General features: G+C 37.1%; 1 protein-coding gene across 1 annotated transcript in view; it reads right to left on the reverse strand.

Annotated features, from left to right (window-relative positions):
• Nucleotides 1–23,854, reverse strand: part of Sycp1 (synaptonemal complex protein 1) — a 100,513-nt gene that overhangs the window by 29,165 nt on the left and 47,494 nt on the right. Inside the window, exons 19-22 of the mRNA XM_051199129.1 lie at nt 16,730–16,847; nt 15,483–15,553; nt 6,161–6,242; nt 1,833–1,895 (exon numbers count right to left, since the gene is read on the reverse strand). Of these exons, the coding sequence (XP_051055086.1) occupies nt 1,833–1,895; nt 6,161–6,242; nt 15,483–15,553; nt 16,730–16,847 (334 nt within the window). The remainder of the gene's footprint in view (nt 1–1,832; nt 1,896–6,160; nt 6,243–15,482; nt 15,554–16,729; nt 16,848–23,854) is intronic.

The following is a 23,854-nucleotide window of genomic DNA, read 5'->3' on the forward strand; positions in this document are numbered from 1 at the left end:
TTTAAAAATTACATATTACCAATATTCTGATCAAAATAAACAATTTCAAACTAATAAACTATTGGATGACATAAGGCTTGCTTGTTTGTAATTTCAAGTCATTCTATTAATGTAAAAATGTAAATATGATCTGTCTTCATTGCTTGTTATTCTCTCATCCTCATTTCTGAGATTCTAATGTTATTAAATTTGGAAGAAAAGTGTAATATGATATTCTATCTCCTGACAGAATTCCAATTCTTCTTACTGAAATGCCAACTAATCCACTTTTTAATATCTTACTTGGTGGGATTATTTTATCTGAACACATAGAGAACTGAATTAAAATATATTAGTCCAAGGAACATCTTAAGTACCAGAAAAACAGCACAGATTTCTAAGAGGCCCTCAAATTTCAGATATATAAACTGTTCTAATCCCCATTAGAGTAAAAAACTCTCACAAGAAAAAAAAATTCAGTCTCATTCATTAGCACCAAATATTGTTAAATATTTTTTCTTGTAATACTCATACATGGCCATAGTTAATATTCTGCACACAAATTAATTTTATGTAGCATTGCTATTTCTGTTTACAAGTGATTTTTTTTTTATTTTTTGAGACAGGGTTTCCCTGTGGAGCCCTAGCTGCCCTGGAACTTGCTCTGTAGACAAGGCTGGCCTCTACCTCCCAAGTGCTGGTATTAAAGGTGTATGCCACCACCACTTGGCACAAATGATACTTTTCTTAATTAGTGTCTCACTGGGCACCCAAGCTCACCTCAAACCATCATCTTCCCATCTTAGTTTCCTGTAAACTGGCATTACAGAGACGTACCACCATACCTGGCTACAAGCAGTTTATCTAAAATTTTTCATGTTCCAAGCCTGATTGAGAACTATTTCAAAAGGAAAAAACATCTGCATAAAAAAAAAACAAAAAGCATTTATCTGATTATCACTGATTTGTCTCATTAGCACCAGACTTGGCAACATATGCCTTTAATACAGGGCACTAGGGAGAGAGAGTCAGGCCCATCTCTGTAAGCTCAAGGCCCGCTTGCTATGTAATAAACTCCAGGCCAGCCAAGCCTACATTGCTAAGACTCTGTCTCAATAAATAAATAAATAAATATATATATAAATTAACAAACAAAATCCACAATGACAGATGAAACTATCTTTACATAAAACTTTTTATTTAGTAAAAAAGTCAAGCATTGTTATTTTGACAGAAGGGCTACTTAGATCCTCATGATATGCTTCTTAATAAATCTAGAACTATTTTATTTACCAGTTGAAATCAATTTTCTTCCTCTGAATAAAAAACAAATGATTATTCATTACAGGTCAGAACTTCAGACAGTGAATTATACTTTCCAGAGGATTATTCATTATATGAAAATAGATTAAGTAAAAGACAAGATGTATACTAAGATGAGAGAAAGGGAAACCCAGGTAAATAAAAACCACTTAAAATAAAGAGGGCAGGAATTTTTCTGCAGCTCAATTTTAGAAATGAGCAAAATAGCTGAATGATTTCTAGAAGCAACTTGTCATTTTAAGATTATTCACAATGAATATAGCTACTTCTGCATGAAATTTTAAAGAAAAAAGAGAAAGCTAAAGTAAGAAAAAGAGAAAGCTAAAGTAAGGAGTTTAATAAAATTTTGGTCTTAAAAGGCATATTCAACACTGGTGAATTCAGAGTCTCTTCTAAGAAATATCAGTAAAAACATTATTATTCCACAAAGCCTTCTGGAGGAGAATAATAGTAAGGCAAGTCCTTCAAAATCCAGTCATATGTTTTCACAAAGTTCTTATTCCCAAACATTTTTCATAATTTGATAATACCTTATTTTCTAGTATCTTCATTTGCCTTTCTTTCTTTAAAACTTCACATTCAATGCTTCGAGCCTAAAAAAAAAATCATATTTGAAGTGTCATTAGAATTTCATTTTTATGTATTTTAGAAATGAAATTATAATTTTATATATTAACAAAATACTTATCAGCTCATCTGGTTTATTTCATTGTCTTTTTATAAAAGAATACACCTTTATGAGATGTTAACTGTCTTGATTTAATATTTCACTATATGTGCAATGTGTGTGTGTGTGTGTGTGTGTGTTTGAGGCATTTCTCTATGTAGCCTGGCTGTCCTGGAACTGGCTCAACCAGGATAGCCTCAAACTCACAGAGATCCATCAGGCTCTGTCTCCTGAGTGATGGGATTAAAGGCATGTACCACCACTGCCTGGCATAAATTATATTTCACACAAATCTTTATGTCTCAAATATATCTTTTTGTTTTCTTTTTTCTTCTTTTTTTATTTAATTTTATATAACAAAGTCCAATTAAATGAAAACAAATATTTATACACAATATTTGGGAATTTGGGCGTCGTTCTTTCCAAACTACTTCCTGCTGGTAAGGGGCGCTGTCTTGGGGGATTCGAAGAAGATTCAGATATCCTGGCTGTAGTCTGTAGGGCTGTTTTGTCCAGCTGTTTTGAATGTAGGATCAGTTTGTACTCTGTTTCAGGCGGTCTGTCTCAAATATATCTAACAAAAGCATTTATATGAAGCTTGTAACAACTCAGTAAAATATAAAGGATATGTATTATTACTTCTATTTTAAGAAAAGAGAAAGCTGCAGCTCAGATAGGTAAAGTATGTACAAAGTAACTAAACTAAGGCAGTGGACTATTGAAAACTATATGTCAAGCAAACTATCTAAAATACTTGTAATTTGAACTTTTGGAAAATGTTTTAATGGTAAAGTCCAACCACAGAAAATAGAAATAAGATATATTCATCATACATTTAATTTCATACCTACTTAATAATATTTCCTTTTTAAAAAGATTTTTTCCTATTACTTTTAATTACATATATGTGTGTATGTGTTTTTGTGGGCCTGTGCACATATATGCAGGCACCCATGGAGTTCTGAGGACCATGTCAGATCCCCTAGGGCTAGAATTATAAGCAGCTGTGAATTTTCCAATGTGGGTACTATAGAACTAGGGTCCTCAGTAAGAGCACTGCTTGCTCTTAAATGCTGAGTCATCTCTCCAGTCCCCTTATCACTAATATATTCTACACTAGCAAAAAAAGATTATACTTTAAATTCTTTATGTTCACGTGTATGTCTGTGTGTGTGTGTGTGTGTTTTATGTGCATGCTTGTGTACATGTACATTTAAGACAGAATTGCTCACTCAACTTGAAGCTTATCAATTGGATTAGGCTGGTTAGCCAATGAGTTCCAGAAATTCCCACATTCCCAGAGCTGGATTTCACTTTGTACCACTGTGCTCAGCTTTTATGTAGATGCTAGGAATCTGAATTCAAGTCCCCATATTTGCATGTTAAGCATTTTACTAACTTGAACCATCTCCCCAGTCCCCATGCTTAAATTGCAGTTAAGTAAAATAACACATAGAAAGAACCTTGAATATGTCTGCTCTATCATATACCCTCAAAAAATGTCAACTTATCTTTAAGCTATTCTAACAGTCTTTAAGATTTCTAACAGGTAGTTGATCTCACTATCCATGAAGGGCATATATGGTAGCCTTTCCGGAAGCTCAAATTGTTAGTTGGTGGCAGTCTTGTAGTTCTCTAGACCTAACTTATCCATGGAGCCCTCATTTAATGCCTGTTGGAAACAGGAGCAAACACCCATACCTAAACACTAAGTCGAACTAGAACCCAGATGCAGATGGAGAGGAAAAGACCAGGCGGCAGAAACAAATGGAGACAGCTGACCTGAACAAGGAGGAGATAATGGGCCATCAGACTGATAGCTGGGAAGCCAGCATGGGACTGACTCAGGGCCCCCTGAATATGGGTCTCAGCCAGAAGGACTGAGCAGTCTAAGGGACCTCAGACAGTGAAGCCAGGATGTATCCCTAGTGCACAAACAGACCTTGCTAAAACATCCCCCATGGAGGGATAACTGCCTTAACCTAGAGACAGGAGAGAAGCCCTAGTCCCTACTTCACATGACCTGTAAGATCTACATGACCCCAACTGGATGACATTCCCCTACATAGGAATTGGGGTAGGGGATGGAAGGGGAGGGTGGTTAGAGTGCATATGAGAGGGCAGAGAGGGTAAAAGGGAGGGAGGAAGGGAGGGAAGGAGGGAGAGAGAACTGGGATCAACATGTAAAATAATAAATTTTTTTAAAAAATGCTTTGACTCCAAAATTTAAGTTCAAGGACAAGTTACTGGGGAAAAGGATGTCTAATTTTGTTTCCACAGAAAATGAAAAGCAGTGGATTCCTTCCAGACTAATGTGGTTTGATCAAGCCAGACCACCTGAAACAGAGTACCAGGTGCTCCTACATTCAAAACAGCTGGACAAAGCAGCCTTACAGACTACAGCCAGGATTTCTGCAACTTCTTAGAATGCCCCATGACAGCGCCCCTTACCAGCAGGAAGTAGTTTGGAAAGAACGACGCCCAAATTCCCAAAGATTGTCTATAAATGTTTGTTTTCATTTAAATGGACTTGGTTATATAAAATAAATAAAAAAAAAGTAAAAAAAAAAAAAAGATTTCTCACAGGTAAATGTAACAATTCGCAAGTCAAAACTCTTCACTATTCTTGAACCCCTAAATACAAGTTACTGAGGTTTTAAATGTATTTCTTACCCCCATCTCTCCACTCTTCTCTCTACCCATCTTCATCTTTACCCATTCTCCATACTGTACTACCTTAACATCCATCTTTTAGCCACAATAAATTTTAATTGCTTAAATTTGTCATAGTCTTTGATACTTACAGGGTTTCCCAAATTTATGTTTTCTTTTAATTTGGAATATTCTTCTTCTGCATGTTAAACTCTATCTTCTACTAATTTCTGATAACTTAAGCCAATTGAGTATTTTTTCTTCTTCTAGGAAGCATGCCCAGACTTATTAAGTTTTGATTAAATACTGTTCTGTGTAGTAGAATCTGTACAGAGGATCAACATTTACAACCTTCCAGTGCCCTTTCTTCAATGGACTCCTTTATTGTAAAATCTATTCAGATTATCCACTAGCCACAATGACCAACTTAGAAATAAGTAAATAAGCTGAACAAGACCAGACCACAGTCTTCCTTTTTTTTTTTTTCAGTAATTTTAAGATACTTTTTAGCAGCCTGCCAAATGATTCTACTGCCTTTCAACTCTCCTCATTTCATTCTCAAGTATTAAAACATTTTGCCACCCCAACAAAACTTCAAACCACTTCTGCCCACCAAAGTAAATGAAATCTAAACTCGGCACCTGGAACAATAACTGGGGACATAGTTGGTGTTAGATAATACTTGTTGAATACTAAAGAAGCCTTCATAATCAAGCATGATATTTCAACTTTGGCACAATTTCCTTCCACTCACTCTTTATGCACTATACTGTGTAATCATGTGACATACTTTATACTGTCATAGTTTTGTGACATTTTACCTCAATTTATTGAAAGCATATTCAAGGTACAACACAATCTTTTTATTCCATTAAGTATTATCACAATGTGAGCTTTTAACTTTGCCTAGGAATGCAAGTTAAAATTAAATACTAAATATTTGGAGCTAGATAGATGCTCTTCCAAAGGACCTGGGTTCTCAGCACTTATTGGCATCTCGCAACCATCTGTAACTTGAGTTCCAGGAGGTCTCTGGCCTCCATGGGCACCAAACATAAGCAAGGTGCACATTCACACAGGCAACTACCCATATACATAATAACAGAATAAAACCTAAATGAACATTTTCAAGTATGTTTAGAATTATATGACTATTTCTTACAAATATATATCACAAGTAAAACAGCCCAACTTAAACCATATCATTTAAAGATTTTGTGTTTTGCTTGTATGTATATGCACCACATGTGTTCAGTGTCCACAGAACTCAAAAGATGGTATCAGATCACACATAACAGTTATGATATCAGATCTCAGACAGTTATGAGTCATATCGGTGCTAAGAACTGAACCTGGTGGTCTTTGACAAGAGCAGCAAGTGCTTTTAATGGCTGACTCATCTCCCTGGCCTCCTTTAACCTATATTTAAATGTTAATGGCTTAGTACCTAGAACACTAGTTATTTAGTCACCTTATGGTCTGTATTGTTTTTATGATTTAAATTTTTGAATCCAATCTATTATTAAAAATATAACATACATTTTCTTCACTCTTGTCCAATTTACATTTAACTTCATCTCCTTGCTGTATGAACTCTTTTCTTACTGATTCCAATTCATCCCTAAAAGAGAAAATAAAGACTAACATTAATCCAAATCACATTTTGTTTACAAGCAGGTTTTCCCGCCAGCCTGGTTCCACAGCTGCACCAGCCCCAAATAACCCACAGAGACTACAGAGACGCTGTATTAGATATAAAGCTGTTGGCCTGTTACTAGTGTTTCTTATTGACTAGCTCTGTCTTAACTATTAACCCATTTGTATTAATCTAAGTATTTCCATGTGGTCTTATCTTACCAGAGAGAGGATCCGGAGTTCTCTCTCAGTACTACATTTTGAATCTCCTCCTCCTACCTCTCCCTGAATTCTCCTTGTCTCCTAGTCCTGCTTATCTTGCTTTACTATTGGCCAACAGTGCTTTATTCATTAACCAATAAGAGAAACATATTTACAGAATGACATCTCCCATCAACATTTTCATCTCTGAAGATTTTTTAGTGATTGCATATTAACTTTTTAGGTTTGAGTTCTCATTGTGACTGGTAATTTCTCATGCATGGCTATTAATAGGTACATTTCCATTCCCACTATACTACTTATCTTTAAATTATATGCATGCTTGTCATCATTTTCCTACTTTTAAAAAACCATAGGAGTACTTCATTTTTATCTTGTCATCATTCTAACACATATATAATATAATGTTATACAAATAAATTGAAAACATAAGTACAATTTATTTTGATGCTATTTGAATACACATATTATCATTATACATGCCCAGAGAATTTCCAGAAACATAAAGAACAGTGATGAAAAGGCAAAAGAAAGATACTATTCTTCCCTGTTATGTTCCTTTGTCCCTTGGAATTTTGTATTATATTCATGTATTACTCCTTTAAAAGTATTTTCATTAAAATCTTGTATATTACTGATGAAAATATTGGTGATTATCTCAGCATGCACTTGAAGGTATTTTTCTAATTATAGTTTCCCTTTGTACTATTACTACATTCACTTGAAGATATTTTTCTAATTACAGTTTCCCTTTGTACCACTACTACATTGGCAATATAATCAGTGATTTGATCTTACAAAAACTGGATCCAGGATATATTTTTCTTAAAATTTTTCACGTGTATTTATTTTTTACTTATTGAGAGAAAGAGACAAAGAAAGAAAATATATGTTTTCAATAATACATGTATGGAGGTCAGAAGACAACTTATAAACATCATTAATTTTTCCTTCCACAACATGGATTCCAGAGATTGGACATAGAACATCAGGTTCAGCATTGAGTATCTTTACCACTAAGATATATTTCCAGCTTTATTCTTTAAATGAGTACAAATTTTTAACCAGTATGTTCACTGTTCATAAATAATTTACACTTAAAGGCCCATAAGGCCATGATACATGTAGATGTTCAAACCATATTACTCAGATAATTTGAATTGTATTTTTAAAACAGCCTCTTGAACTAAATAAAGAGATATCTCAGCAGATGAGGTGCTTCCCTTGCAAGCATAAGCACCTGAGTTTCAGCCCCAGAAACTACATAAAAAAGCAGGGATTATTGGGGCATGTTTGTAATCCCAACACTGGAGAGGGAGAGACAAGGCAGAACCATGAGGATTGATTGTTAACCAGCCTAATCTATTTGGTGAGTTTCAGACTAGTAAGATACCATGTCTTCTTTAAAAGGGAGGGAAAGGGTGTATGTAGTACCTGAAGAATGACATCTAAGGCTGTTCCCTGGCCTCCATACACTCACATAGTATACATATATGTGCACACACAGAGTCTCTTGATGTAGGTGTGATAGCAAACATCTGTAATTCCAACACTTGAGAGTCTAAAACAGGAAGTCCCATCCTGGGCTATGTGTTAAGACCCCATCTCAAAAACTAAGTGAATAAATTTAAACATTTTTAAAATCATAGAAAAAAATCATCAGCTTCTCTTTAAAATTTGTTTTAATATTTTAACCAAAAAAAGTATAGTGGTTTAATCATACATATCTTTACATATCAGCTGCTTCTGAAGGAAGCTGAGCAAAAAAGGGCAAAATCAATCATGGGTATGGCAAAAGATGATTTCTAAGTCTGGAAAATAGTTAACAGCTAATAATGTATTAAGTGCTTTCTGTATCAAGCACTATACTCAACACTACTCACAATACCTCATGTAGTCCCCCAAACAATTCTATGTTTTCAAAAGCACATTCCTTGACCAAACATAAGATACCAAAATTTCAATGTAAATAAGAACACACACACACAATATTTGGAAATCATCCAAGTTACCAACAGATTAAAAAGAAATGTAAAATACACACACACACACACACACACACACACACACACACACGATTTAGAAAATAATAGTAAAACTGCATTATCAAGTCAGGCATGGAGTTCGTATTTCCAACAGCCAGGCAACAGAGACAAGGAAGATCACTACAAGTTAAAGTCCAGCCTGGTTTACATAGGTCCTTTCCGTTGGACCTATGTACTATCTAGCTATGGATTCTTGGCCTTGGTAATGGTGCCAGATATGGGTTATCTTGTGGGAAAATCCTTAAATTCAATAAAAATGTGGTTGGTTACTCCCATAATATTCATGTCACTATTATACCAGTGGGTAATGACCAGTGTAAGCTGGTCATTTCTGTAGCTCACAGAGTTCACAGATATGCAAGACTGTTAACACCTTTCATTCTTCTATAATATACATAATACTTTCCAGTACTATGAAATTTAGCCAATGGGGATAAAGCTTCCAGGTCTACCAGCTTAATTTCTCCATGTTCTATGACTCAAGTATGTGTTGTCCTCAGTAAATAGTGTCTTGCAATAAAGTTCTGAAAGGTAACAATTGCAATAACTGCCTATAATGTTCGGTGGTCTATGGAATCCCACTGGCCAACATTTTCAAAAGTATCACCCCATTTCTTACAGTGGCTTTTTATTTACTAGCCTGTAGTATCTAGTATGGCCATGTCCCTTTCATCATAGTGTAACTATTTAAACTCTTTTTATATGTATATGTATTTTAGGAAGCTTCTATAATAAAAGGTTCCCATATGAGTTTATTAAAGGACCTTAGTGTTAGTTAGCCTTCCTTTTACTCCCTCCTCTATGCTGTCCTCCCATCCTTATCCTGCTTAACCCTTTATGTCCCATTTTCCCCTTTCCCTCTTATCACTTCATTCTATCATCCTGCCCCAGGAACTCCCCCTTACCCCAATCCATGGCTCCTGACTGCTATGGGTATTCCAAGTGAAATACACATATTTAAAGATTCAAAGCTATCAACCACATATGGTAGAAAGCATCATGCACTTGTCTTCCTGGGTATGGTTTACCTCACTCAGGATGATTTTTTCCAGCTCCATTCATTTACAAATGAATTTCATAGTTTCCTTTTTCTCCAGCTGAATAATATTCTATTGTGGAAATGTATCACATTTTCATTATCCATTCAGTTGATGGGCACCCAGTTTCTGTTCTACTATTACTCTGATAAACAGACTTTTAAACTAACTCTACTGACTGATTTGCTAGACCCATAGTTAAGTACAGCTCTCAACCCCGTTAGAAAAGCTTCTCTTTGTAGTAGATGGATGTTAACACGGAGACCCCCATAACTCATCAATGTGTAGAGAATAAGAGGCTGCAGAGTGCTTAGTCCTAAATGTGATATCTGTATCACACACCCTCTCCCAAGGCTCAGTGATCATTGTGGAAGGAGTAGAAAGAAAGTAAGAGCTAGAGATGGTGGATGAATACAGGAAAAGTGTCTTCCAGACACAACAGGGCAGTTGCACATATGAACTCAGAGTGATTCTGATAGCGTACATAAAACCTATGGAAGCTCAAGCTGAACAAAATTCCAGCAAGGACAGGAAAGATGGGCACAAAGACCTGATGGGAGATGTCATTCTGTAAATGTTTCTTTTATTGGTTAATGAATAAAGCCCTGTTAGCCAACAGGAAAGCAAGACAGGCAGGACTAGGAGACAAAGAGGATTCTGGGAGATGTGGTGGGAAGAGGCAAGATGTAGAGACTTGCAAGAAGAGGTCCAGACCCTCTCTCTGGTAAGATAAGACCAAGCTGAAACACTTAGATTAATAGAAATGGGTCAACATTTAAGACAGAGCTAGCCAATAAGAAACGCTAGTAACAGGCCAACAGCTTTATATCTAATACAACGTCTCTGTGTGTTATTTGGGGCTGACAAAGCTCTGGGACCAGGCTGGCGGGAAAACTGCTCATAACAAAATGGCACCCAAGGTGGGTACTAAGAACTTCCACTTAAAACTTAACAAAAGCTTAAAAAAGAACTTTAAAAACAAAATAACAGAGACAAACAAGTCTTCTTGGTAGCAGCATTTTTCTCAATTGGGCTCTTTTTGCTAGAGACAAGCAGCAGGATTTTAGAGGCTCCTTTAAGGAGTGAACCCTGCTAAGAACTTCATGGTGTATACCAGGGCTGGCAGTGGCAGTGACCACATCTCCAAACCAGCAACATGCTGCTGGATGGCAGCATAGACCAAGGCAGTGAGCACAGGTCTCAATCCTGGCAGTAAAAGTACCTTGGATAGACCAGATAAAACAGCTTTGGCTTTAATTTTAGCAATGATGTTTAGCAGATAAAAGACTCATGGCCAGAAACAGATAAAGATTTACAGTAAAGACAGATTCAGATTAAGAAAAACCTCTAAAGGTTTACAGTATGTTTTAAAATATACATAGGCGTGGCAGAGAAAAATAAACAGGATAAAGTGGTTTTGAAAAAAATAGAAAGAAAGAAAGTAGCTGAGTGTGGTGGCACACACCTTTAATACCAGCACTCAGGAGACAGAAGCAAGCAGATCTCTGTGATTTCAAAGCAAACCTGGTATACAAAGTTAATTCCAGGATAGGCAAAAGTTACACGGAGAAAACCAGTCTCAAAAAAGAAAAAGTAGAAGAAATAGAGTAATAAAAATGTCACATGAAAATGTAAAATACACAGAGAGCCTGGATACTGTATGCTATTGAGTTGTCTTTGTATTGTTTGACTGCTGAGGAAATAACAACTGTTAAAAGAAATGTTGCTGGATTGATCCAATTTGTATGTTTTTAAAATGCTTTGATTTCAAAATTTAAATAAGTCTAAGGACAGATTACTGGGGAACTTGGATTCCTTCCATGCTAACATGGTTTGATCAAGCTAGACCCCTGAAGCAGTGTCCCAAGTTATCCAACATTAAAACAGCTGGGACCACGACAGCCAGGATTTCTGCATCTTCTTAGGATCCCCAAGGCAGCAACCCCTTCCAGCAGGAACCAGTTTGGAAAGAATGACACCCAAATTCCCTAATATTGTTTATAAATGTTTGTTTTCATTTAAATGGGGTTGGTTATAAATAGTTAATGACCACAACCAATCTCTTTTTAAAGGTAAAAGGGAGACTATGGTATAGAAATGATAACTTGTTTTGGAATGGATTTCCATTTATTGATACAATTTAAGCTCAATTTTGTGATATGTATATTTCTCCTCTTGTTTAGGTATTGTGTTTATATAGCTCATTTAAAAATGTAATGTAGCTTTTGTCCCCCATCGCCAGGCCTCGGCTAGAGGTTAAGTCTGGGCAGAATTCAGGTGGACACTCCCCTACACACTTCCCCAGGAATTCCCTGGGTTGGCCCCGGATCCCCCTGCCCCTGTGTCCTGTCCTCATCTAGAGCGCTCTTGGAGCTCTGATACACCCCCACCCATCCCCACCAAGAGTCTGCCCTCCCCCTACCCTGCCCACTGTCCCACTGCTCTGGTTCAGCACTGAGACAGAGGGTGGAGCCAACAATACAGACACCTTTGGGGAACTTCCAGGAGCAGGAGCAAACTGTCTCTATTTGCAGATGATATGATAGTTTACATAAGCGAATATGATAGTTTACATAAGCGACCCAATAAACTCTACCAGGGAACTCCTACAACTGATAAACACCTTCAGCAAACTAGCAGAATACAAGAGAAACTCAAAAAAATCACTAGGCCTCTTTTTTCCGAAGACAAAGAGTCAGAGAAAGAAATCAGAGAAACATCACCCTTTACAATAGCCACAAAGCAACAGAAAGTATCCTGGGGTAACGATAACCAAACAAGTGAAAGACCTATATAATAAGAACTTTGTGGCTCTAAAGAAAGAAATTAAAGAAGACACCAGAAAATGGAAAGATCTCCCATGCTCTTGGATATGTAGGATAAACACAGTAAAAATGGCAATCTTGCCAAAAGCAATCTACAGATTCTATGCAATCCCCATTAAGACCCCACCACATTCTTCACTGACCTTGAAAGGGTAATAATCAACTTTATATGGAAAAACAAAAGATCCAGGATAGCCAAAACAACCCAGTACAATAAAAGAACTTCAGGAGGCATCACCATCCTTGACTTTAAGCTCTACTACAGAGTTATAGTTCTGAAAACAGCCAGGTATTGACACAGAAATAGACAAGTAGACCAATGCAATCAAATCGAAAATCCTGATATAAACCCACACACCTATGAACACCTGATTTTCAACAAAACAGCTAAAAGAATACAATGCGGGGAGGACAGCATCTTCAACAAATGGTGCTGGCACAACTGGATGATGGTGTGTAGAAGACTGCAGATAGACCCATGTCTGTCGCCATGCACAAAACTCAAGTCCAAATGGATCAAAGACCTCAACATCAATCCAGCCACACTGAACCTCTTAGAAGAGAAAGTAGGAGGTACACTTGAACAAAATGGTATAGGAGACTGCTTCCTGAACATAACTCCAGTAGCACAGACACTGAGATCAACAATTGATTAATGGGACCTCTTCAAACTTAGAAGCTTCTGTAAGGCAAAGGACACAGTGGACAAGACCAAACAGCAGCCCACAGACTGGGAAAATATTGTCACCAATCCTACATCTGACAAAATCTCCAAAATATACAAAATATACAAAAAACTCAAGAAACTAGTCAACAAACAACCCTATTAAAAAATGGGGTACAGAACTGAAGAAAGAATTCTTAATAGAGGAAATCATAAAGGCTGGAAGACACTTAAAGTGCTCCACATCCTTAGCTATCAGGGAAATGCAAATCAAAACAACTTTGTGATACCATCTTACTCCTGCCAGAATGGGTAAAATTAGAAATACCAATGACAACTCATGCTGGAGAGGATGTGGAGAAAGTGGAACGCTCCTCCACTGCTTGTGGGAGTGCAAACTCATACAGCCATTTTGGAGATCAGCATTTGGAGATTAGGTTCCTCAGGAAAATGGGAATTAGTTTACCACAGGACCCGGCAATCCCCCTCTTAGGCATATACCCAAATGATCCACATACATACAACAAAGACATGTGCTCAACTATGTTCATAGCAATATTGTCTGTAATAGCAAGAATCTGGAAGCAACCTAGATGCCCTTCAACTGAAGAATGGATAAAGAAGATGTGGCACATCTACAAAATGGAATACTACTCTGCAGAAAAAAAAAATAATGGAATCTTGAAATTCGCAGGCAAGTGGATGGCACTTGAAGAAACCATTCTGAATGAGGTAACCCAGTCACAAAAAGAGGAACATGGTACATACATACTCATATATGGATTTTAGACATAGAGCAAAGCCTATAATTCACACCACCAGATAAACTAGGATACAAGGAGGATTCTAAGAGATTCATATAAGATCCTTCACAGAAGGGGAAAGGGACAAGATCTCCTGAGCATTTGGGGGGGGAGCAGTGAGTGGAGAGGGAACTAGGATAAAGAGAAGGGGAAGAGAGGAAAGCACATGGGACTAGGAAGATTGAGTCAGGGGAGGAATAGATGAAGAGAGAGAGAGAAAGAGAGAGAGAGAGAGCACATAAAAGAGGGAGCCATTATGGTTTTGAAAAGAAAACTGAACCTAGAGAAATGTCCAGAGGCCTACAGGACTGATCCCAACTAACAATTTGAGCAACAGTGGAAAGGCTACCATAAATGCTCTTCCCTGATAATGAGATCAATGACTAACTTATCCACCATCATGGAGCCCTCATCTAGTAGCTGATGGAAGCAGAAGCAAACACCCACAACTAAACACTGAGCTGAACTGGAATCCAGATGCAGAGAGGGAGGACAAGACCAGGCTGCAGAAACACATAGAGACAACTGACCTGAACAAGGAGGGGCTAATGGGCCTCAGACTGATAGCCCGGGAATCCAACCTGGGACTGACTCAGACCCCCTGAACATGGGTCTCAGCTAGAAGGCCTGAGCAGTCTAAGGAACCACAGACATTGAACCAGGATATTTTAAAACTTCTATTTTAAAAAGTCCCAAATTAAAAGAAGACAAGTTATAAAATATTTTAATGATTAAGTCAAAAGTAAATAATAAAACTCTTAAAAGATTAAAGAGAATAGATATTTCCAGGTAATTTTACAAAAAAAAAAACAATTCTTATAGGTGAATTTTGAAAAATTCCAAAACATATACAAAATGCAATAACTGCAAATCATGAGATGTTACTTATGTTTCAAATTATTGATAAATTAGTGATGATACCAAATAATAATTGAGACATTTTTAGACCAGAGCTTTTAACATGATCTTGGTTGAATTTGCATTTTACAATTAATAAAAACTACTGCAAAACAGTTAATTACCAAGTCAATGGAATCATTATTTCTATGATCTTATTAATAAATTCAAACTAAAAAGTATTCTCTCATATTTAAAATAAAGAGAAAATGCATGTGTTCCTTATTTACTTCAGTATGATTTGAATAGTGAAACACTGGAAATGCAAACATCCAAAAATAAAAAGTTAATACTATTACATATACAAATAAATTATTTGAAAAACATCAAGAAACATGAATAATGCTTAAAATTATTAAATGGAAAACTTTTCATTTAAATAATACAAAATTATATGATTATGATTAAGAGTTAAATATATCATTAAAACAGAGTTAACTTAAATATTTTTAGAAATAATTTAAAATTTTTATAAATTGTATAGATATAGTTAGCATAATTTTTTAAGCTTTAAAGAATTAGATTTATGATGCTTTAATTTTCATATAATTTACTGTTTAAATACTAACTATAATTTTGTTTTTAATTATTTAAATATAAATTACTATTATTTTATTTTTAGGCAGGATTTAAAAACATTAATATAAACATAGTATTTTCACCATAAAATATTCAACAATAGAAAAAAATTCTAAAATCCTTTTTGAAACAGAGACAAACTCATTACTCTTGCCTTAAGTGCGTTTCTTTTTCTTCCAAATTTTCTATTTGTTTCAACATCCTTTCTTCTTGCTTTTTGCTATTCTAAGAAGATAATCAACAATGCTTATATTAATAATTTTGCTTCAACAAAAATATAACTAAAATATTTAAAACCCCCATCTGTCAGTACAAATTTTGTTTCATTACACAAAAAGAACACAAGTGTGCTCTTTATTGTTTTTTGTTGTCCTGACACAAATTGGAGTATATGGGAAGACAGAACCTCAAAAAACTGCCTCCATCACACTGTAGGCAAGTCTATTAGACATTTTCTTCAATAATGATTAATATGGGAGGGCCCAAACCACTAATGATGGTGCCACTCCTAGGCAGGTGGTCCTGGGTTCTATTTTAAAAAAACAAAAACAGGCTGTACAAACCCTAAGGAGCAAGCCAGGATTCCACTCCCCTCCATGGTCTCTGCCTTATCAGTTTCTGCCTCAAGGTTCTTGCCTTGAGTTTCTGCCCTGACTTCCCTTCATGATGGACTAAGCTTGAGATACATAAACCAAACAAACCTCCTTCTCCCAACCCCAAACTGCTTTTTGTCATAGGGTTTTTCTCACAGCAATAGGAAGCAATACAGTGAGCTATTTAAATTTTACAATTCTGCTTTATAGACTTGTATTACCAGCAATCCTAATAATGTGTAGCAGCTAATAAAATAAGTTTGATTTCCCAGTGGTACTTGGAAACTTGTATCCTTTATTCATAATGTTTCACTTACATTGCCTATTAAACTCATAATTCATCTTTCAAGAACAAAATTAATGTTGTCCTCTGACAACTTCTCTTCCATAAAGGCAGAAATGAACTTCTAAACTCCATTAACACTTTATATGTCATTATCAATATATATGAAATACTATTTTACTTAACATATTTAAAAACTTACTATTTTATATTCAAATGTTCTAGGAGAAAAATGTCAAGATTATTCATTATTACCTTTCATATAAATCTATAACTAGATAGAATGTTACTAAATACAAACTGTTACTGCTTAAAATTATATTAACTTCATATATTGGTAGTCTCTATTTTCTGTTGTTCATTATTACCATATCAAAGTATAGTACAGTTTTTCTTTGAAAAAATACCAGCTTTAAGATATTCCAAATTTTAAGCTAAAAGAGTACTCAAGAGATAATTGTATTTTAAAGTCCCTCTAATTTTGAAGATAAGAAAGCAAAGTCACTGATAACTCTGTCAACTTACAATGATATCTTCTTGAAATTTCTTGAGTTCTAGGGCCATATCATTTTTTTCTTGTGCCAGTTTATTGTTCTCAAGGGAAAGCTTGCCACAGCTTGCAGTTAATTCAGCATTCTTAAGTCTATTTTTAAAAAAGCATATACAGAAATAAATATGAAATATGATGATATATAAGATTTAATTAAAAATAATCTTAGGGGAAAGAAAAGACAGGATTTAAATAAGGTACTATTGGCCATTAATTCTTGAAGCAAGGTTATAGTTTAATGCTACCTACTTCATTACATTTGTTTGTTCAAATATATTACAGTTGTTTTCATATTAACACTTCATTATGTCACACATTATATTTGTTATTCCCTATACACTAATTTTTTCACAAAATATGAAGGGCACATCATTTTCTTCACATAATTGTTTTGCTTCTGATAGTTTGATTCAAATTTTTGAAATTTTGATTGGAATAGTCCTTGAAGGCAGAAACATCATGAGTATCAGCCTAGCCTTTGTCCTCTTCCACCAGCCCTTGGCTAGAAGTGAGTCTGGGCCCAATTCGGGCAGCCTCTCCCCTACACCCTCCCCCAGGAACTCCCTGGGTTGACCTTGGACCTCCCTGCTCCTGTGTCCTGTCCCCATTGAGAGCACTCTTGGAGCTCTGATACACCCCCCACCCACCCTCAACAAGAGCCTGCCCTCCCCCTATCCTGTGCCCTACCCTGCCCACTGTCCCACTGCTCTGGTTCAGCACTGGGACAGAGGGTGGAGGCAACAGTCCACACAACTTCGGGGAACTTCTTGGAGCAGCTCTGAACACAGGAAACCTGCCTATCCACGCGGGACCACCCGTAATTTCCACCTGCTTTGTCTCCAACCCCACTGCTGGTCCTCTACTGGAGTCCGGGGCCCCTCCCAGAGATCCGCCTATCTCTGCGGGACCACTCTGAGTTCCTGCCTGCAGGATCCTTGACCCCAATTGCAGGGCCTCTGCTAAAGAAGCCTCAGCGGGAGAGTACCAGGCCCAGGCTAGATCTGCCTATAGGCAAAAGGAACATCCAGAGTCCCGGCATTCGGGATCTTTGACCCCCATCGCCAGTCTTCTGCTGGAGTCTGATCGCTGACCCCAGCCCCTGACCCCTGCCTGTGGAGAGACCTCTGAGAGAGCTTGGACCACACAGAGCTACAGATATCAAACCTCTGACCCACATAAGCTCACCGGGAAAGTACCATAGAGAGAGGGAGAGACCCCACCAACACCTACTGGAAGAAGCTATGGGAAGACAGCAATACAAGAAAACACCTAACAACAGAAAGAAAAGCATGACACCACCAGAATCTAGGGAATCTACACCAACTAGACCGGAACACAACCTCAAAGCAGATGAAGCAGAAGAGAACGACTTAAAAATTACTGTCATAAAAATGATAGAGGCCCTCAAAGAAGATGTGAGAAAATCCCTTAAAGAAATGGAAGAAAAATTCTTATTTGATTCCAGATCCAATAAAATTGGCAACCAAGATTTTAAAAAAAAAGAAGAAGAAATGGAAGAAAAAACAAACAAAAAAATTGGAAGAAATGAACAAATTTCTTAAGGAAAGAAAAGAAAGTACAGAAAACCAAGAAAAAACACTTAAGGAGGTAAAGGAAACGGTTCAAGACTTTAAAACTGAAATAGAGAAAATAAAGGCAACACAAACCAAAGGAATGCTGGAAATAGAAAAACTGGGCAAAAGATCGGGAACTACAGACACAAGCATAACCAACAGAAGATGGAAGAGAATCTCAGGCGCGGAAGATAAACTAGAGGAAATAGATTCATCGACCAAAGAAAACCATAAATCCAACAAATCCTTAACACAAAACATCCAGGAAATGTGGGACACCATGAAAAGGCCAAACCTAAGAATAATAGGCATAGAGGAAGGTGAGGAAGCCCAGCTCAAAGATGCTTAAAACATATTCAACAAAATCATTGAGGAAAATTTTCCAAATCTGAAGGACATGCCCATGAAAGTACAAGAAGCATACCGAACCCCAAATAAGCTGGACCAAAGGAAAAAGACCCCCTCAACATATAATAATCAAAACACCTAACATACAGAATAAAGAAAGAATATTAAGAGCAGCGAAAGAAAAAGGACAGGTAACATATAATTACACCTGACTTCTCCATGGAAACCCTCAAGGCCAGAAGGTCCTGGATAGATGTTCTACAAGTACTAAGAGACCATAGATGCCAGCCCAGGCTACTATACCTAGCAAAACTCTCAATCACTATAGATGGAGAAAACAAAATATTTAATGACAACCAGATTTTCCCAATATGTATCTACAATTCCAGCACTACAGAAAGTATTAAAAGGAAAACTCCTACCCAAGGTTAACTACACCCACAATGATGTAGGCAACAGATAATCTCACTACACCAGAAACCAAGGGTAAAGCAGGACAAATATATTCACAATACCACTGACAACAACAAATCTAAAACAAACAAGCATAAATCAATGGTCCTTACTCACCGTCAACATTAATGGTCTTAACTCACCTATAAAAAGACACAGGCTAACAGAATGGATACAAAGACAGAATCCATCCTTTTTCTGCATACAAGAAACATATCTAAGCTTCAAAGATAGACATTACCTCAGGGTAAAGCGTTGGGAAAAGATCTTCCAATCAAATGGACCTAAGAAGCAAGCAGGTGTGGCTATCCTAATATCTAACAAGTTAGACTTCAAACCAAAATTAATCAAAAGACATGAAGATGGTCATTTCGTATTCCTCGCAGGAGAAATCCATCAACACAAAGTCTGAGTTCTGAACATCTATGCCCCTAATACAAATGCACCCACATTCATAAAAGGAACGCTACTAAAACTCAAAGCTCACATAAAACCTCACACACTTATAGTGGGAGACTTCAACACACCACTCTCACCACTAGACAGGACCACCAATCAGAAACTCAATAAAGAAACAAAAGAACTAACAGAAGTTATGTCTCAAAACTGGGTTTAACAGACATCTATAGAACATTCCATCCAAACACAAAAGAATATACCTTCTTCTCTGCTCCACATGGAACCTTCTCTAAAATTGACCACATACTATGTGGCATAACAAACCTCAACAGATACAAGAGAATTGGACTAGCCCAGACCACCATGCCTTAAAATTGGAACTCAACAAGAACACAAATCACAGAAAACCTGCAAACTCATGGAAACTGAACAATGTCAAAGAAGAAATAAAGAAAGAAATTAAGGACTTTCTAATATTCAACGAGAATGAGGACACAACATACCCGAACTTATGGGACACCTTGAAAGCAGTGCTACAAGGAAGTTCATTGCACTAAGTGCCCATATGAAGAAAACAGAGGATAGTCACGTAAGAGAATTAACAGCACAACTAAAAGCCTTAGAACAAAAAGAAGCAAACTCACCCTGGAGGAGTAGACACCAGGAAATAATCAACTTGAGGGCTGAAATCAACAAAATAGAAACCAGGAAAACAATACAAAAAAAAAAAAATCAATGCAACAAAGAGTCTATCAACAAGATAGACAAACCTTTATCCAAACTAACGAAAAAGCAAACAGAGAACATGCAAATTAACAAAATCAGAAATGCAAAGGGGAACATAACAACAGACACAGAGGAAATCCAGACAATTTTCAGGTCATAATTTGAAAACATATATTCCACAAAAATTGAAAATTCAAAGGAAATAGACAAATTTCTGGATAACTATCACTTACCAAAATTAAATCAAGAACAAACAACTTAAAATAGACCTGTAACCTGCAACGAAATAGAAGCAGTCATCGAAAGCCTTCCAGCCAAAAAAAAGCCCAGAGACAGATGGCTTCAGTGCAGAATTCTACCAGAAATTCAAGGAAGAACTAATACCAATACTCCTCAAATTGTTCCACACAATAGAAACAGAAGGTTCATTGCCAAACTCCTTTTACATGGCCACAATAACCTTGGTACCCAAGCCTCACAAAGACACAACTAAGAAAGAAAACTACAGACCAATATCCCTGATGAACATCGATGCAAAAATACTCAATAAAAAATACTACCAAACCAAATCCAAGAATACATCAGAGAAATCATCCACCATGACCAAGTAGGCTTCATCCCTGGATTACAGGGATGGTTTAACACACGAAAATCTATCAACGTGATCCACCATATAAACAAACTGAAAAAGAAAAACCATATGATCATCTCCCTAGATGCTGAAAAAGCCTTCGACAAAATTCAACACCCTTTCATGATAAAGGTCTTGGAGAGATCAAGGATAACAGGAACATACCTAAACATAATAAAAGCAATATAAAGCAAACCAACAGCCAACATCAAACTGAATGGAGAGAAACTTAAGGCGATTCCTCTAAAATCAGGAACAAGACAAGGCTGCCCTCTCTCTCTCTCTCTCTCTCTCTCTCCATGTCTCTTCAATATCATACTTGAAGTTCTAGCTAAAGCTATGGGAAAACAAAAGGAGATCAAGGGGATCCAAATTGGAAAGGAAGAAGTCAAACTGTCTCTATTCACAAATGATATGATAGTTTACATAAGCGACCCAATAAACTCTACCAGGGAACTCCTACAACTGATAAACACCTTCAGCAAACTAGCAGAATACAAGAGAAACTCAAAAAAAAAAAATCACTAGATCTCTTTTTTCTGAAGACAAAGAGTCAGAGAAAGAAATCAGAGAAACATCACCCTTTACAATAGCCACAAAGCAACAGAAAGTATCCTGGGGTAACGATAACCAAACAAGTGAAAGACCTATATAATAAGAACTTTGTGGCTCTAAAGAAAGAAATTAAAGAAGATACCAGAAAATGGAAAGATCTCCCATGCTCTTGGTTAGGTAGGATAAACATAATAAAAATGGCAATCTTGCCAAAAGCAATCTACGGATTCTATGCAATCCCCATTAAAATCCCACTACAATTCTTCACTGAACCTGAAAGGATAATAATCAACTTTATATGGAAAAACACAAGACCCGGGATAGCCAAAACAACCCTATACAATAAAAGAACTTCAGGAGGCATCACCATTCCTGACTTTAAGCTCTACTACAGAGCTATAGTTCTGAAAACAGCCTGGAATTGGCACAAAAATAGACAGGTAAACCAATGGAATCGAATTGAAAAATCCTGATATTAACCCACACACCTATGAACACCTGATTTTCGACAAAACAGCTAAAAGAATACAATGAGGGGAGGACAGTGGGAGATGCGATTCTGTAAATATGTTTCTCAACTGGTTGATGAGTAAAGCACTGTTGGCCAGTAGGAAAGCAAGATAGGCGGGACTAGGAGACAAGGAGGATTGGAGGAAGTAGTAAGGAGTCAAGATGGAAGACAGAGAGAGTAGAACGCCGGCAGCCTCTCTCTCTCTCTGGTAAGATAAGACCACATGGAGATTAATAGAAATGGGTTAATACTTAAGACAGAGCTAGCTGATAAGAAACAAGTACCTGGCCAACAGCATTATATCAAATACAGAGTCTCAGTGTGTTAATTGGGGCTGGCGCAGCGGTGGGACAAGACCGGCGGCAGGAGGAAGAAACCTTACTCCTTACAGGACAGCATCTTCAACAAATGGTGCTGGCACAACTGGATGATGGTGTGTAGAAGACTGCAGATAAGACCCATGTCTGTCGCCATGCACAAAACTCAAGTCCAAATGGATCAAAGACCTCAACATCAATCCAGCCACACTGAACCTCTTAGAAGAGAAAGTAGGAGGTACACTTGAACAAAATGGTATAGGAGACTGCTTCCTGAACATAACTCCAGTAGCACAGACACTGAGATCAACAATTGATAAATGGGACCTCTTCAAACTTAGAAGCTTCTGTAAGGCAAAGGACACAGTGGACAAGACCAAACAGCAGCCCACAGACTGGGAAAATATTGTCACCAATCCTACATCCGACAAAATCTCCAAAATATACAAAATATACAAAAAACTCAAGAAACTAGTCAACAAACAACCCTATTAAAAAATGGGGTACAGAACTGAAGAAAGAATTCTTAATAGAGGAAATCATAAAGGCTGGAAGACACTTAAAGTGCTCCACATCCTTAGCTATCAGGGAAATGCAAATCAAAACAACTTTGTGATACCATCTTACTCCTGCCAGAATGGGTAAAATTAGAAATACCAATGACAACTCATGCTGGAGAGGATGTGGAGAAAGTGGAACACTCCTCCACTGCTTGTGGGAGTGCAAACTCATACAGCCATTTTGGAGATCAGCATTTGGAGATTAGGTTCCTCAGGAAAATGGGAATTAGTTTACCACAGGACCCGGCAATCCCCCTCTTAGGCATATACCCAAATGATCCACATACATACAACAAAGACATGTGCTCAACTATGTTCATAGCAATATTGTCTGTAATAGCAAGAACCTGGAAGCAACCTAGATGCCCCTCAACTGAAGAATGGATAAAGAAGATGTGGCACATCTACAAAATGGAATACTACTCTGCAGGAAAAAAAAATAATGGAATCTTGAAATTCGCAGGCAAGTGGATGGCACTTGAAGAAACCATTCTGAATGAGGTAACCCAGTCACAAAAAGAGGAACACAGTATGTACTCACTCATGTATGGTTTTTAGACATAGATCAAAGGATCACCAGCCTATAATTCACACCACCAGAGGAACTAGGATAAAAGGTGTATTCTAAGAGATTCATATAAAGTCCCTCACAGAAGGTGAAGAGACAAGTCCCCCAGGGCACAGGAGAAGTGGGGGGGGGGGAGAGCAGTGAATGGAGAGAGAAGTAGGAGAAAGAGAGGGGGAGGAAAGGAAAACACGTGCAACTAGGAAGATTGAGTCAGGGTCGGAATAGAAGACGGGAGAGGGGGGAGAGAGAACATAAAAGAGGGAGCTAATAGTGGTTTGAAGAGAAAACTGAATCCTAAGAAAGGTCTAGAGACCTACAAGACTTCCGCCAAGTAACAATTTGAGCATCCATGGAAAGGCTACCATAAATGCCCTTCCCGGATAGTGAGATCAACAACTAACTTATCCATGGAGCCCTCATCTAATACCTGTTGGAAATAGAAACAAACACCCATACCT

Source organism: Phodopus roborovskii, unplaced genomic scaffold, assembly GCF_943737965.1.
Source record: "Phodopus roborovskii unplaced genomic scaffold, PHOROB, whole genome shotgun sequence".
In the NCBI taxonomy this organism is placed as follows: Eukaryota; Metazoa; Chordata; class Mammalia; order Rodentia; family Cricetidae; genus Phodopus; species Phodopus roborovskii.